The sequence below is a fragment of the Rhinolophus sinicus genome, linkage group LG04, assembly GCF_036562045.2.
Source record: "Rhinolophus sinicus isolate RSC01 linkage group LG04, ASM3656204v1, whole genome shotgun sequence".
NCBI classification, from domain to species: Eukaryota; Metazoa; Chordata; class Mammalia; order Chiroptera; family Rhinolophidae; genus Rhinolophus; species Rhinolophus sinicus.
Genome location: NC_133754.1, coordinates 47,013,029 through 47,028,816, shown reverse-complemented (window position 1 = coordinate 47,028,816; position 15,788 = coordinate 47,013,029). Strand labels below are relative to the sequence as shown.

At 34.3% G+C, this 15,788-nt stretch overlaps 1 protein-coding gene across 6 annotated transcripts in view; it reads right to left on the bottom strand.

The window, feature by feature from the left end:
• TPP2 (tripeptidyl peptidase 2) overlaps positions 1 to 15,788 on the bottom strand; it is a 65,543-nt gene that overhangs the window by 6,200 nt on the left and 43,555 nt on the right. Inside the window, exons 20-28 of one of the 6 annotated variants that reach the window (XM_019731031.2) lie at positions 15,110 to 15,206; positions 14,187 to 14,324; positions 12,611 to 12,855; positions 12,278 to 12,356; positions 10,400 to 10,438; positions 4,849 to 5,000; positions 2,616 to 2,712; positions 1,398 to 1,528; positions 80 to 172 (exon numbers count right to left, since the gene is read on the bottom strand). In XM_019731031.2, coding sequence (XP_019586590.2) covers positions 80 to 172; positions 1,398 to 1,528; positions 2,616 to 2,712; positions 4,849 to 5,000; positions 10,400 to 10,438; positions 12,278 to 12,356; positions 12,611 to 12,855; positions 14,187 to 14,324; positions 15,110 to 15,206 — 1,071 coding nt within the window. Of the gene's footprint in view, positions 1 to 79; positions 173 to 1,386; positions 1,529 to 2,615; positions 2,713 to 4,848; positions 5,001 to 10,399; positions 10,439 to 12,277; positions 12,357 to 12,610; positions 12,856 to 14,186; positions 14,325 to 15,109; positions 15,207 to 15,788 lie in introns of all 6 variants that reach the window. The other 5 variants (XM_019731035.2, XR_012495486.1, XM_019731032.2 and 2 more) reach the window with 5 other exon arrangements.

Below are 15,788 nucleotides of genomic sequence, written 5' to 3'. Positions count from 1 at the left end.
TTTGTTTTCTTCTAATGTATTTCAAGTGCCTGGCACAAAACAGACAATAAATCATTACTGAATGAAATATAATAACAACCTGCACTCCAGGGAACAGTGGTAGTCTCTAGAATGCTTGCTTATGTGAGGCATTTTGTCCAACTCATGACCGAGACTTGTGAAGACAATAAGTCTGTGACAAAAGAATGAGGCATATAGTAATCTCCTCAAGATTAGGGTAGAAATATAAGGAATTGCTCAAGAAATGCAAGGGCCCAGGTTTAGGAGAGAGATCCCAGTCTGAATCCTGGCTTTCCCACTTCCTACTATTGTTACTACAGGCGAGTCATTTAATCTCTCCGAGCTTCAGTTTCCTCTTCTATAAGAATGGTGTAGAAATGTCCCTAACTGGCATGTTCTTTAGAGGATTAAATTTACATGAGACATTGTACTTCAAATGCCTCAAGTACTCCTTATGCATAACTGGCACTTCATAAACGGGGGCTACACTTTTCACTATTACTGTTATTAACAGTAACAACAACAAAATGGGAATGTTTTTGAGATTGTTCCTTTGGAAAGTGTGAAAAGGTGCTGACAATGGTCAACAACCACTTCGAACAAATTTTGTTCTGCATGAAAACCACTGTTTGCAAGATTCATAAGATCCTACAGTATCAGTATAAACAATGTCATGCCAAGAGTTCTAGCAGTTTAGAATTCAGGTATTTTATATAGAAAAAACTATTCTAATGGAAAGAGATGGAATCTTTCAAGGAAATTATAGTACTTTTAGGCAGCCTGAACTGTTTGTTTATTAGTTATTATAATTATGAGAGAATGAGGATATCTACCCTTGTAAATTAATGACACCCTGGGATGAAAAGAAACCAAAGTGACAGTCATTCTGAGGTGAGGGTGCATGGAAGGGTGAAAGTGAGGGCTGCTGGACCATTACACCAACATATGGAAACCCACTCTCCCATGGAAGGAAGCATACCACTCACTCACACACCCAGCTAAGCCTCTGTTTTAAGCATTACAAACTAAATACGGGGTTTTTCATGCTACTGGTGATAAATAGTTTAAAGATTAATTTTGCAGGGTGTTACGTGTTTGCCCTCTCCACACTTCCAGTTCACACAAATCCCCAAGTGCATGGACAGCTTGATCATGACTACTCAAATCTCTCCACCACGACAGCACCTAATGGTAGAGAAAGCAAACTACTTTTCTTTTGCTTAATCTTAAATGATTGGAGAAAATTATTACAAAGTATTTAAATAGGGAATATGTGAATGTTGGTAACTCTAATAAGGTAATAAAAAATACCAGGAAAGAAGAATACTCAATAACATCAATCCCTACTGTTAAAAAAAGAAATGAGATGCAAGAAAGATTATTTACTGGTTAGGTACTTTTTTATAATAGCTGCATCGGGCCTGGGGTCAGTCTTCATTGCAATATAAACTGCTAGGGCCGTTTGATCTATATGAGAAATAACAGCATTTGCAGCTTCAACAATTTCATTAAGTCTTTTCATTCGTTCCTGGGGAAGGAGAAAAAAGAAAAAATGAGAAAAAAATGGATGTATCAATGAGTATACTGAAGCATTTTCACTTGTCTCATATCCAATTTGAGGGGACTATGTAGTCCTTTTGCAGCCCAGGGGACTCAGCACTATCTTCTTGTGTAATCTTTATAATTGTCAGCATCTGTACAAAAGCTGAACTCAGGCAGGAAAATACCTAATTTACATTTCCTGCTGCCAGTAAACGGTGACAGTAAGCAAAATATAAAGTTCATAAACATGTAAAGTGTTTCCTACAAAGGCAATTCCTTTTCTGGGTATCTTAAGAAAAAGTTTTAGAGATCGGCTATGTTATTTCAGTCCCATGACACGTGAAAATAGAAAAAAGCACTAGCTGATGAAATAAATTCTTTATGATTTATCACTAAAAACACGAAGATGAGAATAAACAAGAAAATAGCCAACATGGTATTATGGTGTTTGTTTATCGTGGTGTCTGGTGTTCGAAGCAAGTTGCTTCTCTCTTGTTCAAGTTCTTTAGAGGCCTCCTTTCAACATTTTCTAGTTCACTCTGAATTCTTGATAATTTTTAGTTGATTATAGCTAGCATTTTCCTACTGCCATGATTGCTAATGAGACCTTGATCGTGTTAAGAAAGTCTGGAACTATGGCTAATTCTTGAAAGAGGGAATCATGAACAAAGTTAATCAAGTAAGGATTCTTCTTTTGCCAAAGGTGTTTAGATTTGCAGCAGCAAGGACCACTGCCTTCTGCTCCTTGCTCTTTAGGTTAAGGTCAGAAAAGCAATCCTTAGGGTATCTTAGCTCTTTAGGTTAAGGTCAGAAAAGCAATCCTTAGGGTATCTTAACTACTACTCCTGCCACTGGCCAAAAATGTGAGTGAGAATCCTAAACTCATAGCAATGGCCAGGTTCTATAACCAGTTTAAATGAAAAGAGCTTAAATAGAACATTCAATTTGAGTAAACACATTTTGTCAGCAAGAACAGAAGACAAACATCAGGTTGTACCTTAATTCAAAATACAAACCTTATCAAATATTACAAACAAAATAAGATACTCATATTAAAAACGAACATGCCCAACCTTTTCAGCATCCAACTGATGAAGTCGAGCAACATACAGAGGAAGATAATTAGGATATGTTTCTTTCAATTCATTATAAATGTCACAAGAATCCAGCCTAGGTACATAAGGAAGAGAAAACATTCATTATTTAATTTCTTTTAGAAAGAAAATTTCCGTCTTTCATATTATTTAACATTATTTTGAAGTTCCAGTCAATAACATAAGGCATGAATCTGAAATGTAAGTATACTTGTTGACAAGGATTATCATTATTTGTAGATAGTATAAATATGCTTACCTAGAAAATAAAACAAACAAGACAAATCAAAATGAAAATTATTTCAGTTCAGAATTCAATACGACAGAAGATAAAAATAAGCATCACCAGATTTCCTACATATCAGCTATAACTAGATTTAATAAAAGGAGGGAAAATAATTCACAAATATCAAGAAAAAAATAAAAGATCTAGAAATGTCCAAGATCTATAAGAAGAAAAATGTAAACTTTTCTGACAAATCTGAAGTCTTGAATGAATGAAGAGACATTCCATGTTCCCAAATGAGGAAGTTGAATAAAATCATGCCAATCCTTCCTTATTACATGCAGGGGGAGCAGCAGCCTGTAGTGTTCCCAGCTTGCCCTGCCTGGCATGGACGCACTGCCCCTGAGCTGGGGCAGGGGTGACCAGGGCCTCGGCAGTGCCGTACTCACAGCAGACCCTCCACTTTACAAATAGGGGCTGAACAGAAGGAGGGAGCCCCCACCTCTTGACTACATTTGCCTCAGCAACAGGTGTCTGGGCTGGAAGAGAAATGCCGAAATCCTGCTCCTCCCAGGAAGAAACTCCTCAGACTGGGGGCTGAGGGAGACCAGTCTGGAATACAGTTTCTGCATCACCATCACCAGAAGTCAATCTCCGCAATCTCACTGTTGAAGGATCTACACCGTATTTTCAACTTTTTATAACACTCTACAATCAGCCAGAGACGGACCTAAAGACTGACTTCTGGTGGAGATAGGACCTAGTTTTAAGTGGAAAAGCAGGTTTGAATGTGGACTCACATTACAAGGGATTAATCCCTGGGAATTATTTCCACAATACAATGATGTCTGTTCTCTGTATGACCTCATGATTGTAAGGTCGCATTCACACTCAGCTATGAGGTTCCAACAGATAACCAGTGGTTAGAAGAAATACTGCATAACATAAATGGAAAAAGCAATTGATCTGACTACATAGAATAAATTTTTACTACATAAAAAGTAAGCTAAAAGTCAAAGAATAAGCTGGGGAAAATCTGTGACAGGTACAGCAAAGCATTAATATATTTATATTAAAAAGTTAACAGAAAAATCTGATGTGCCAATAGAGAAATGGGTAAAGAACATGTTCGACTGACAGAAGCTATATGAAGAATGAAATGACAACAATCAAAAAGCTCAAATTTAGTAATAACTTTAAAAATGCAGTTTAAAACTGCAATAGTGGCCTTTTCTTCTTGCACCTTATACTAACAAGGCTTTATTTTGAATTATATGGCTCTTGGTTGGAAAAGGTACAGGGAGAGACACAGGCCCCATCATACACTACTGGACGGAGAGTAAACTGTTATATTCACTCTGGAAAGCAACTGGCAAAACAGAAGATTATTTTTAAGAATTAGTATTTTGGATTCAATAATTATACTTTTTAAGATGTTTTCTGATGGAAATTTTTAAAAACTGCTATGTATAAAAATATCCATCACAGTATTATAAAGAAAATCTATAAACATGTGACAAATAAAGTATTTAAATAGGTTATATTTCATCCACAGGACCATATACTACATAGTCATTAAAAATAGTATTTTAAAGGACTGTTAAATGGCATAGAAAATGCTCTTAAGCAAGTAAGCAGGACTGGAAAAGTAAGACACAGTATCATTCACACTACTACATGTATAAATACAGAGACAAATAATAAGACAGTGATTATCTTTGGAGAGTGGGCAAAAAGTGATTTTTATTTTCTTCTTTGTATCTCCCAATAAAATTCTCTTCCAAGAGCAAATGAGAGTAAGTGATTAAAATATTAAACAAATTCTTATCACAAAAGGGAATTAAACATATATGAAAATTTAAAGTATCTGTAATCCTACCACTGTTAACATTTTTGAATATAGCCAATGCATATACACATAATAATGCTGTAAATGGGAAAATAAAAGCAAACACTTAGAGGGTTAAAAATTCATTAAATACTTACTTTGTCATCCACTGAATTTTAAGATCTCGTAATGCTTCAGTAAACTCTTCTTTTAAATCTTTCTCTTTTTCAGAATCTTTTTCTTTATCTTTGCTGCCATTCTTAGTCTTTGTTGGTGGAGATATTAGGTAGTAATGAACAGGAATTACATCCTATGAATGTGGAGTGACAGTCTTAGATTAACGTGCTTAATTTCACATATTTTAAAATCATCTTCAATAGCTGAGTATCATATAACATGGGCTGCACTTAAGTTGTAGTACACTGTAGTATAGACTCTAAGGCACCACAATACATAAAAAATTCCAATCTGCAATCAATGTAATTTTCTCCCCAACTTTAAAGTATCAATTTTTCTAATATCTCCTTTAAAATAAAGGAGATTTATAATAAACTTTTTCTCTACTTGAGTATACTTGGTAGTCTTAGTTTTACTTGATAGACTAATTTAAAAAGTATATTATACTCTCCACATTTTATATCTGAGAAGGGAAGGAAATAAGTTAGAACTAAAAAGAAACAAAAACAAACAAAAATGAAAAAACATCCTCTTTTCTCTCCAAGTAAATTTAAATTTATTTCTTTATTCAGTCAACAAGACTTACTGAGCCTGTGATGTGTGAGGTAAGGCTCTGACAACTGAAGAACAAAGCAAACAAGGCCCTTTCTTGCCCTCAGGGAACATATACTCTAGTGTGGGAAGACAGACAACAAACATAGAAGTAAATACATAATTTCAGATATTAATGCATATATGAAGAAAATGAAATAGAATAAAGAGATACTGAGTGAGTGACTGCTAGGTAAGGTGTGGAACGACTGGAGACAAAGTGGTTATGGAAAGCCACTCTAAAGAGGTACCATAAGCCACTCTAAAGAGGTACCATCTGATCTAAATGAATCGAAATGACCTAAAAAAATGAACCTCGAATGAGGAGGAAGAAGTGTTTGAAAGCTGAAGACCAGCATGTGCAAACCCCTGCACTTGGTACATGCAAGCACAGCTGTATGTACCAGGCAAATGGGCAGTGACCATAGTAAGTAAGGGTGACAGAATGTGATAAAAAATACAGAAATTGTATTCTAAGTGCAATAGTAAGCCTACCAGAAGAGTTTTATGCAAGGAAGTGACATGATTAAAGAGTTTTGCTTTTTGTTTAATAACTCTGGATCCTGTATGGATTCAGTTTGGGGTTGTTTTTAATAACTCTTGATACTATTTGGAGAATGGATGATAGAATGCAAAAGTGGAAAAGGAGGAAAACAAGTTAGGAAGCAAACCTAGGCATCCCAATACTGACTTGAACTAAACAACACGCTGTAGAAAAGAAATGAGCGGATTTGAGATATTCTGTGAGGGCAGAACCAACAGTGCTTGCTGATGCTTAAAACTAGGGGATGAATAAGACTAGATGAGGAGGAGGGGAGGGGTAGTGAGTTCAGGACTTGGTCCAAAGAATTCTACTATCTACATGCTCTGTGAGTGAAAGACAGAATCCAGAGAGAATTTGAGGTCATGGCAGCCCTGAGAAAAGCTACCCTGAAGAAAGAGGGAGTGGTCAACTGAAGACAGTAGCTGAGTGGTTTACACTACAAGACAGAGAATGAAATAATTGTAAAGCCTGGCAGCAGTGGTTTCAGTGGACAGTTGGGAGATAAAGACTGACTAAAACAGAGATGAAGAGAGCAATGTGCAATTACATCTAATTACATCTATTTCTATCTATTTTATTAAAGCACGTACGTTTTATGAAAAGTAATGCATTATCTGGGAAATTAAATCACGTTATACTTGCTAGTTCCGATTTCCGCATAATAACTAGATGTCCTTAATCCAATCAGTTTATTAAATTCTGTCTTCAGGTTTACATTAAAAATGCTGTTAAATTCTTATATTTGTTTTAATTTAAAAAAATTTTACATTAGAATAAGTTATGTTACCAAAAATGTTTTTACTGCTCTAATCACAGTAATTTCAGAAAAACCTTTATGCAGGTTGAGTTAAAAAATAGTACAGCAAGCTCCCACCTTACCCAAAATTTGTACGTGTAAATACTACATAAATATGTCTGCTTAAACAATTTTCCCCATTAAACTTTATTTTGGGGTATAATTATAATAGTAAATATAAGGAACTACTGTTGTGGTTGTTCTAATAGTATTAACACATAAAATAATTATTATTTCAATATGACTCATTTTAAGCACAGAAAACCACTGATGTGAAATAATCACACAAATCCATTTTTAGCCATGTGTGTGCCTTTCTCTTCCTCTCTCTCTCTCTCTCTCTGTCTCTCTCTGAGGTTAAGGAGCCAGAGCCTGTAAGCAAAAATCTTATGTAAAGTATGAGACTGGGAAAAGGAAACAGGTATTTATTTTGCTCAGGCTGGCTCCTTCTGGAGACCCTGCTACCCATCCTTTTCTCCTTCTTGAGGTTCACTCTCTTAGGTGGGCAATGCCCTGGGCAAAGCCAGGTTAAAGTATCTGCAAAATGTGAGTTCATAATTTACCGCCACGTTCTTATGTGAACAGACTGCTTAAGTATCATCTGTATAGCATAGACAACCCACCTAAGAATTAAAGGTATAAATGGCCTGTAACATTTACTCTGTTACTAGAGCCCTAGTCTGTCTGCGATCATGCTTCTGTACCATCCAGTATGCTACAATGTGAATGACACTTGCCTAGAGGAGCAAACCAGGCAATCTACATTCACTCTAACCTAACATGAGCCTCCCTTAGCTTCCCCTCCTTCTTGCCCGATTAGGGAGAGAGATAAACTTCCAGATGGGAAGCCTCTGTTGTGGGGCAATTCTTCTGAAGCTCAGAGTTAAGGCATTTGCTATTATGTTTTAGTACAGAAAATAGAATATATAGAATTGAATTTAAAATGAGCAAGCCGTTCAAGTTAATTTATAATTAACAATGACCTCTAACCAAGATCTGTAAATAGGAATAAACTCTGTATCACAGCAATCATAAACTACCACTGACGCACAAGAGAGGCAGGGAAAATTTATGTTGAATGACCTTGGGTAGGGAGAAGCGAATCAAGCTTTTGTAATCAGCATTTTATATATTAAATATATCAAATTAGAAATTGTAAATGTTAATATAAATTTATAAAGTATTACAGGACAAAAATTTTTATTACTAAAAATTATGAAAATGGCAGTTTTAATTCCTAATGAAAAGAAAAAGAAAGTTATTTTTCATTTGCTTTATCATGGTGGTCATCTGTTCTTTTTGACAATAAGTATTTTCACAACTCACTTCTCAAGGACTTAACATAGGGTCAATTTAATAGAAATGATTTTGTACCATTAATCTTGAGAAATCTTGATTATGATTCAAAAACAGTCAAGAAGAATCTTCAGAACAGAAATGCTAAAGTTCTCTATAGTAGATACTTAACAATAAGTTTTTTTAAAAAAATACTATTAACAGCTATTCACAAAGTATTTCAACAGTGTTCGAATGATATTATTTAGACAGTCAAACCTACCTGCAATAGCTATTCTTTGGGCAACATATTTCACCATTTAAATTTTTGTTCAAAAATGACAATTTCCCTAATTCTTCAATTATGAATAACTAAATTCAAAATTGTAATACCTTCACACAAACTAAAAAGCTATTTTAAAGATTAATATCATATTTGAATGCTATTGATGATCTGTTAAAAGTATACACTTTCATATTACAAACAGCATTCTCTTAAAAAAAAAGGGTAACACACATTTTCAAATCAAAAGTTACTGAAACCCAGAGAACAAGTCCACACAAAAAGCTAGTTGGTATTTTGTTCAGGCAATAAATTTATATGCATGTATTTTTTTTGGTAGTGTGACTATAAAACTATCATGATCATTATTTTTAAAGTAATAGCTTCATGTGTACTTGCACTGAAGATAGAAATGGGAAGAAGTTAACCTAGCTGCCAGGTTCTTTATACAAAGCTTTACTAACCATCAAGTAATAATCATCTTCCTATTCATTTGACAGTTTTCTATCTCATACAACCTAATCCAAACAAAATCCACCAAAACTTCCAAAATATACAATAGGAAGAAAAAACACCGCTGTGCCTTTGTGATATGTGCATTATCTATTTTTAATGGATTCCTAGAATATTTTTCCTCATTCTCTAAAGCAGCGGCTTGCAAGTTACTTTTTTTTTTTAAATTTTATTTTATTAAATTTATTGGGGTGATAATTGTTAGTAAAATTACATAGATTTCAGGTATACAATTCTGTATTACATCATCTATAAATCCCATTGTGTGTTCATCACCCAGAGTCAGTTCTCCTTCCATCACCATATATTTGATCCCCCTTACCTTCATCTCCCACCCCCCACCCCCCACCCCCCGCAAGCTACTTTCATTGTGACCCAAAGATAAACAATCTACAGATAAAATGAAATTCCAGTTTTATGAGTATGATGACTGACATTTCCTACTTTATTCTGTCTTAGTTTTGATGCTGGTTGTTTCATTAAATGAATGTGCATGGCCCACAAATGGGTCAAGACATTCGGTTGAGAAATACTGGTCTATAGAGAAGGAGTTATTATTATTATTTTTTAATCTGGAAAGACGATTCCCAGTGGTGTATTGTTTGAACAAAGTATTTATCATTACATAATAACATGGACATTTCATAAGTTTTTAATAAAGAAATTTTACAAAATTCAAATAAAATGGTGATCCCATTTCATGTCACTACGAATTAAGAAACACAGGTTACCTTTGTTTATACCTTATAACACTAATTCTCCCAGTACAATCCTTCCTGCTTGAAAGCGAGAAATCACTAAATGTTGAATGATGTCAGCGGGTTTTCACCAGAGAGCTCATCGAATATGTATCTCTTTCTCTAAAGTAGACTTGAACTAGAATTTTTCTTTTTAGCTCAAGCAGTCAATAAGAGACCGTCTAATAAGTAGCAGGGAAGTCGATCAGATCACTTACTAGTTATGGTTTGAAAATTTGCTTATGTTCTTAGTGTAAGTTTAAATTTTGGGTCAACATTCCTTATTTCTGTTCCTGCTTGTCTATTGCTCTGTTTGTCTCTGCCCTTTCAAAACTAAGATGCAAGAGCAAGAAATAAACCTCACTTGAAATATGTTAATAATATTTTTAGATCAAATCATCCAATTTAAGAATGTTTTTATACTTTAAAAATAATTGTTTTGGCCTATACAACTGAAAAAACAAATCACCTCTTTATAGGATTATAGATATGCAAATTTTCAAATCTTATCACTTAGTATCGTGTCTGTAGTAAGAAATGAATAACATTAATTTTTTTTCTGTAGACATATAAAACAGGGGTCTTCCAGCAATTTGTGGTAGGAAAATATACTTTAGGAAAGCAGTATGTCAACATCGATAAGCTAAAAGCACTATACTGCACAACTTAAAGAAAGGAAACTAAGGGAGAGAGATTTTTTTTTTTAAGATTTATAATAGTGACAGAAAAAAAACTTTAACTAATATGAGAATAAGGCTTTAAGACATCTTTTTAAAGAACTGACAATCAGTACCTTTTTAAATTTTCCTTGTCGTTTTGCTGCAGACTGCCCCTGGGAGTTAGAACGACATTCTGTAAGAAAACATGCATAATCTACACAGGATGGAGACACCACCTCTGTCTAATTTTCTTCCAGTTTGTTTCACCTGTATGTGTCACAGTACTTAGAAAGGTAATGTCTATGATCAAGATGGCAAGCTTTTAAATTAAAGCAACATTGCCATTTTCATTTTATTAATAAAAATGCACTAAAATGTTATTCCTAAGGGCTGTTTTTCAACTTTTTATTTCAAAAATTTAGTACAGCAAAATCCATTAGTTATCAAAACACTTTTGAAAACATTAAATTTAGTTGACGATCAAGAATCTGATTTTCAAGGATGTTACAACACACATATACACATGCTGACTGTGAAAGTCAGAGAGAAGTAAAATGAACCTTCCCAGCTACCAAAACCATGAGAAATGCAAAACTATTGAGGTAAGATTAAATAAACAATATGTTGGGAATTATAATTAACTCTATAGCTTAAGGTTTTTGCTCTCGCTCAAGAAAATCTACCCTCATAAGTAATTACCTGATAAGTAATAACTATAGTTAATCCTGCATGTTTATAATTTCACAACTGCCTCTGAAAAACTGCAGCCAGGAAGTAGTAACTATTCATGAATTGCTAAAAGCATACTTTTAATAACAACGCTCTTCTGTGATACTCATCACAAGAAGCGGACACTTGAGAAGAGTTATTTGGGTGTGAACCTCATGGCTGAAGCCCCATTGCTGAAACACCACAGAGGAAGTAGGAAATGAAGTCTACAAAAAAAGACTACTAGGATTTCTTAAATCAGTGCATCTATAAATTCTAATTTCATTAACTACTGATTCATTTCAAATTATACTAAATACATTATATATAAATAAATAGTAAAGACTGAAATGAGACTCAAGAAATGTCAGGGCAAGCAACTTTTTCTAAGCAACAAATTCCTAAGTTACGCCTCAATGGCAGCAAATAAATGATCCTTCATTCAATAATGACAAGAAGTAAGTATACCTTTTAAGATGTATGAAATCTATTCATTTTGATAACAGCATTTATGGATTTCAACATTATGTGGTAGGCTTACTTTGTAAGAATTAATGTTAAAGAGAAATGCAAAACCGTAAGAATGACAACTTTTACTGACATTGAGATAAAATAATACGATAAAAGGTGATGAGCTATGTAAACACTATTCTCATAATAAATTTGTAATGAAAACAGATGGAAAAACTAAAACAACTACTTATCAAACTGTAACATTATCTCTAAAATGTAACAACCAGAAACATGTTTGTAACAAAAAAGCATAATTTTGAAACTATAAAAGGCAATACCAAAAGAAATACCTCATAATTATCTACATAATTATGTAAAATTACAAGAGAAAAGTCTCTGCAAGTGTGAAAAACGTCATTCATTAGTAATAATTGTTCTGATTAGCTTTTAGATACAACCGAAAAAGATCTGATTTATTACTATATCCTTAATATTATGTTGGTTAAAATTCTGTAAAATGCTCTAATTTTAAACATCCTATTCACTTAAGCCAAGTTTAATTTGGATCTGTTTCACAGGAAGTTCAAGTATATTAGCCATACAAGGTAGGAGGTTCACGGCCACAGTAATTTAGCGTTAGGAAAAAGAATACTAAACACTTTAAAATACAACCAAATATTAATTGACCTTTACTAGCAACTTGGCGAAAAAACTATTAATTTTTTTTTTTTTTGGCCAAGGAGATCTTCTCTTTTACAAACCATTCTGAAATGTGGAATTCCCATCTTTAAAGAAAGGGACATTTTGAATAGGCAATTTCAGTGTAAAAAAAAAAAAAATCTACTACTTACAGCTTTCTTTCCAAGTTCAGTTTTTGACAATGTTAAGGATCCTGAAAGGTAGCATCCAGGTCCTGCCCCTTTAGGTATTCTAATAAGAAGATTCAAGAGAGAAAAAGAACAAATGAGAAAGTTTCACAAAGATAATTATGGGGAAAAACATCCAAACAATTGCATTCTGAAATAATTCACGTAGCTAAGATTTCAAAAATCAAAGGAAGAGATAACCTTAGTCTAAAATGGTAAATGACAACATCCCATAAATTTAGCCTAATATAATAAACTAGCATTAATAGACTACAGTGTATAAGAGGGACATTAAGTGTAAGCAATGTTATCACTTACTTGTCATCAGGTAAGGAAGTAACAAAGAATGGCTGGTTGTATTTGGGTGGTAGTGTTAAATTACTTGATTTCTTCTTTCCTAGAAGTGCAAGGCTATGATTTTCGTGAATATCTAAGCTCAGGGTATTAGACAACCTATGAGAAACAGTAAATGGAAGATCTTTAAGACGTTCCAAATCACTGATTTGCTCATGACGAATCTGTAGTCGAATTGTATAATCTCCTTTCTCCAGTTTCATAGAATACTAAAAAAGAAAAAAACATATAGGAAAAGTAAAGTTTAGCCAAGTAAACAGAAATTATTGTAAGAGGATAAACAGGAACAGTTATCACTTACACAATGTGAGGTACAATGCAAGTTACTACACACACATTTACATACACACAAAATCCCCATTGTGCAGGTGAGCCAGCAAGGCCAGGGACATCAAATGAACTGTCCCAGGTCACATACAGAGTAAAGGATAAGGAAGCTGAAGGCAGGTCTGACTCCCAAGCCCTCAACTTTCCCACAACCACAGGCAACTCACACATTCTCAGCTAAATCAGTCTGCTCCAGACTGAAAAAAGTAATGATTTTCTATCTCATGGTTACTCAGAGACACATATAAAACTCTGAAAATTAGCAAAATTGAGGTTCTATTTACTGTTTAAGACAGGTAAACACACGTGTGTATACACATAACTGGTCATCTTTCTGTTATAATCAAAATGTCACACCCCTTTCTTGAAAACAGGAAAAATGGAGCCAATAGAGATCATGAATACAAATCTACTATACTCCATCTAGTTAACCGCTCGAGAGGATGGGTGCTGTATTTCTGCATCAGCAGCTTCTTCTGAGGAGATTTTAAAAGCAAGTAAAGTAATGGCACTGCAATAACCCAGTCTGTACTGAGATGTGACTGGGGCTTGCTTTGAGAAAAAAAGGAAATCATTCCTTGAATGACTAACTGAAAAAAACCTGCATAAGTTATTTTCATTTTTTAGCACAAAGCTGTAAATGTTATAGGAAATACCTCATTTCTTTGTAACAATATTTCAAGCAGGGATAAATTTTCTATAAATCATGATTAAAAGTTATTTTCCTTCCTACAGTGCCAAGCACAGCGCTTGACATACAGTAAGGGCTCTACACACAGTTGTCCCACGAAGAAATAAATTGGAAAGTTCTAATAAAGACACTTGGCACTGTTACAGTGCTCTTTATCCATTTCAGACCTGGAATCATTTCAAGGTGCTCACGTGTATCAGACGATTTGTTTTCAACCTTCAGATGAGTGGAAGCAGTGGGTGGGAAGGAGAAATACCAAAAATAAGAGCTGTGCTGGCCAGTGTCTACATCATCCTTGCTCTCCTCTACCCCAAAATTTACTTCAGCTGAACTACATGGCTGAAAACTACACTGTCCCAGTCTGTCTGTTCTACAACTGAGCTTCTAATGATGTGTCAAAGTACTAAATGCAAAATTATAGCATTAAAAGAAAACCCAGACAACAACATAACAAGAAATCAGGAATTCATTAGTTCAGGAAACAGCTTCTGTTAATTCTAAAAATCACTGCCAATTTTATACCTGATGTGGATAGGCATCGCCTGAACCCATCTGTCTTTTATTTTGGTCAAATATGATCCACAGTTGGCTGTCAAATTCCGATTCGTATAATAATTCACAAAGTAGTGGGCAGCTTGGAGTTACTTCCCCACTCTTGGGCTGTAAAAAAATTAAGAATAATTACTTAAACGGTTTACATGATTTCTAATGTAGATTTATAATATTGTTATTGATGAGACTTTTACATTAAAAGTATTAAAATATTTTCTTGTGGTAGCCAATTTTAAAAATATAGAACATTCAGTATTTTGGCACTAATAAAAGGTACTCCTCTTTTATAACTTTAAAAAATACAAACCTAGCTATCTGTATTCATTAATAAAGCAGTATATATTTTACTTTATAAAACTGTACTTTGACAATTCACTGAAATCAATCACCTCTCGAACATTAAAACCAAATCCGTATTATGGTTCAGTAAGTTACTGAATTCTTATGGGTCCTACACAAATTCTTCGATCCAACTTTTACACTAGCCTCAACTACCTTTACCACTCATTCAACCTAAGAGTTATTCTGATGTCTCACTGCTCTGATGCCTGCTTCATAGAAGGCACTCAGGCCCACTACTACTGTAATTAGAAGGCATCAGGCATTGATGAGACTTCTAACCACTGGGCAGGTACTGAACAGGTATCAGTGATTACAAAACCTAAGGCTCAAAGCCTAGGTCACCACAAATTAGAATTTGTGACTTCAAAGTTGAATGGTACTTAGATCATTACAAATTATAATTTCCCAAAGAATAATTTCAAATTAACCAGTTAATTACTTGATTCTATTTCAAAGATATACTAAATGTACCTTCCATTTCTAATTTTATGATTCATAAACAAAACACAAAAGCTCATTGTAAGGGTATACTTTATTAAACAGACACTTACTTGATGAAAATTATACGTAAGGATCATCTCATAAAGTTGACGATTATTTGGCAAAACATCTCTTGATCCTAAAGGTTTTGTTTTTGCACTCAGTGGCCTATAATTAGACAATTGCATAACTGATTTGATTCAAGTTCATTCAATGAGACAAAACTATAATCAACAAAATCTATAACATCTCAATAAGTGACAAATGAGCATTCCTAAACACTGTCCTTTTCAGCATATTTTATATTTTAATCATTAACTTACATAATTCTTTACTAACTGAACCACAGCAATACATCCAGTTTAAATTCTGCAATATTACAAAGGCAATCTCTTCATGATCAAGACATTTTCAAATGTCAACTGATAGTTAACATAATAAGGTCCCAACATTAGGGCGACAACTGCTAAGAGTGTTGAAGGACAGGTTTTGACTGCAGATGGCGCTCACTTGTCACAGGATGTGTCCTGCCAGCTGCCACAATGAGAGCTTCACATGCATGTTATTAAAGGCTGGAAGCCACTGCGGGGCTACCTTTCAGATACCTGCCATGATACCGAGGCTAGTGTCATAAACCGAATTTTCATCTCCAGCATTCTGATGGATTTAAGAAAATGACTCTCTCTTCAAAGAGTGGAAGAGATCCTCTCGCCCCCACCACATTAATACTCAACATTTGTAGCCCTAAAA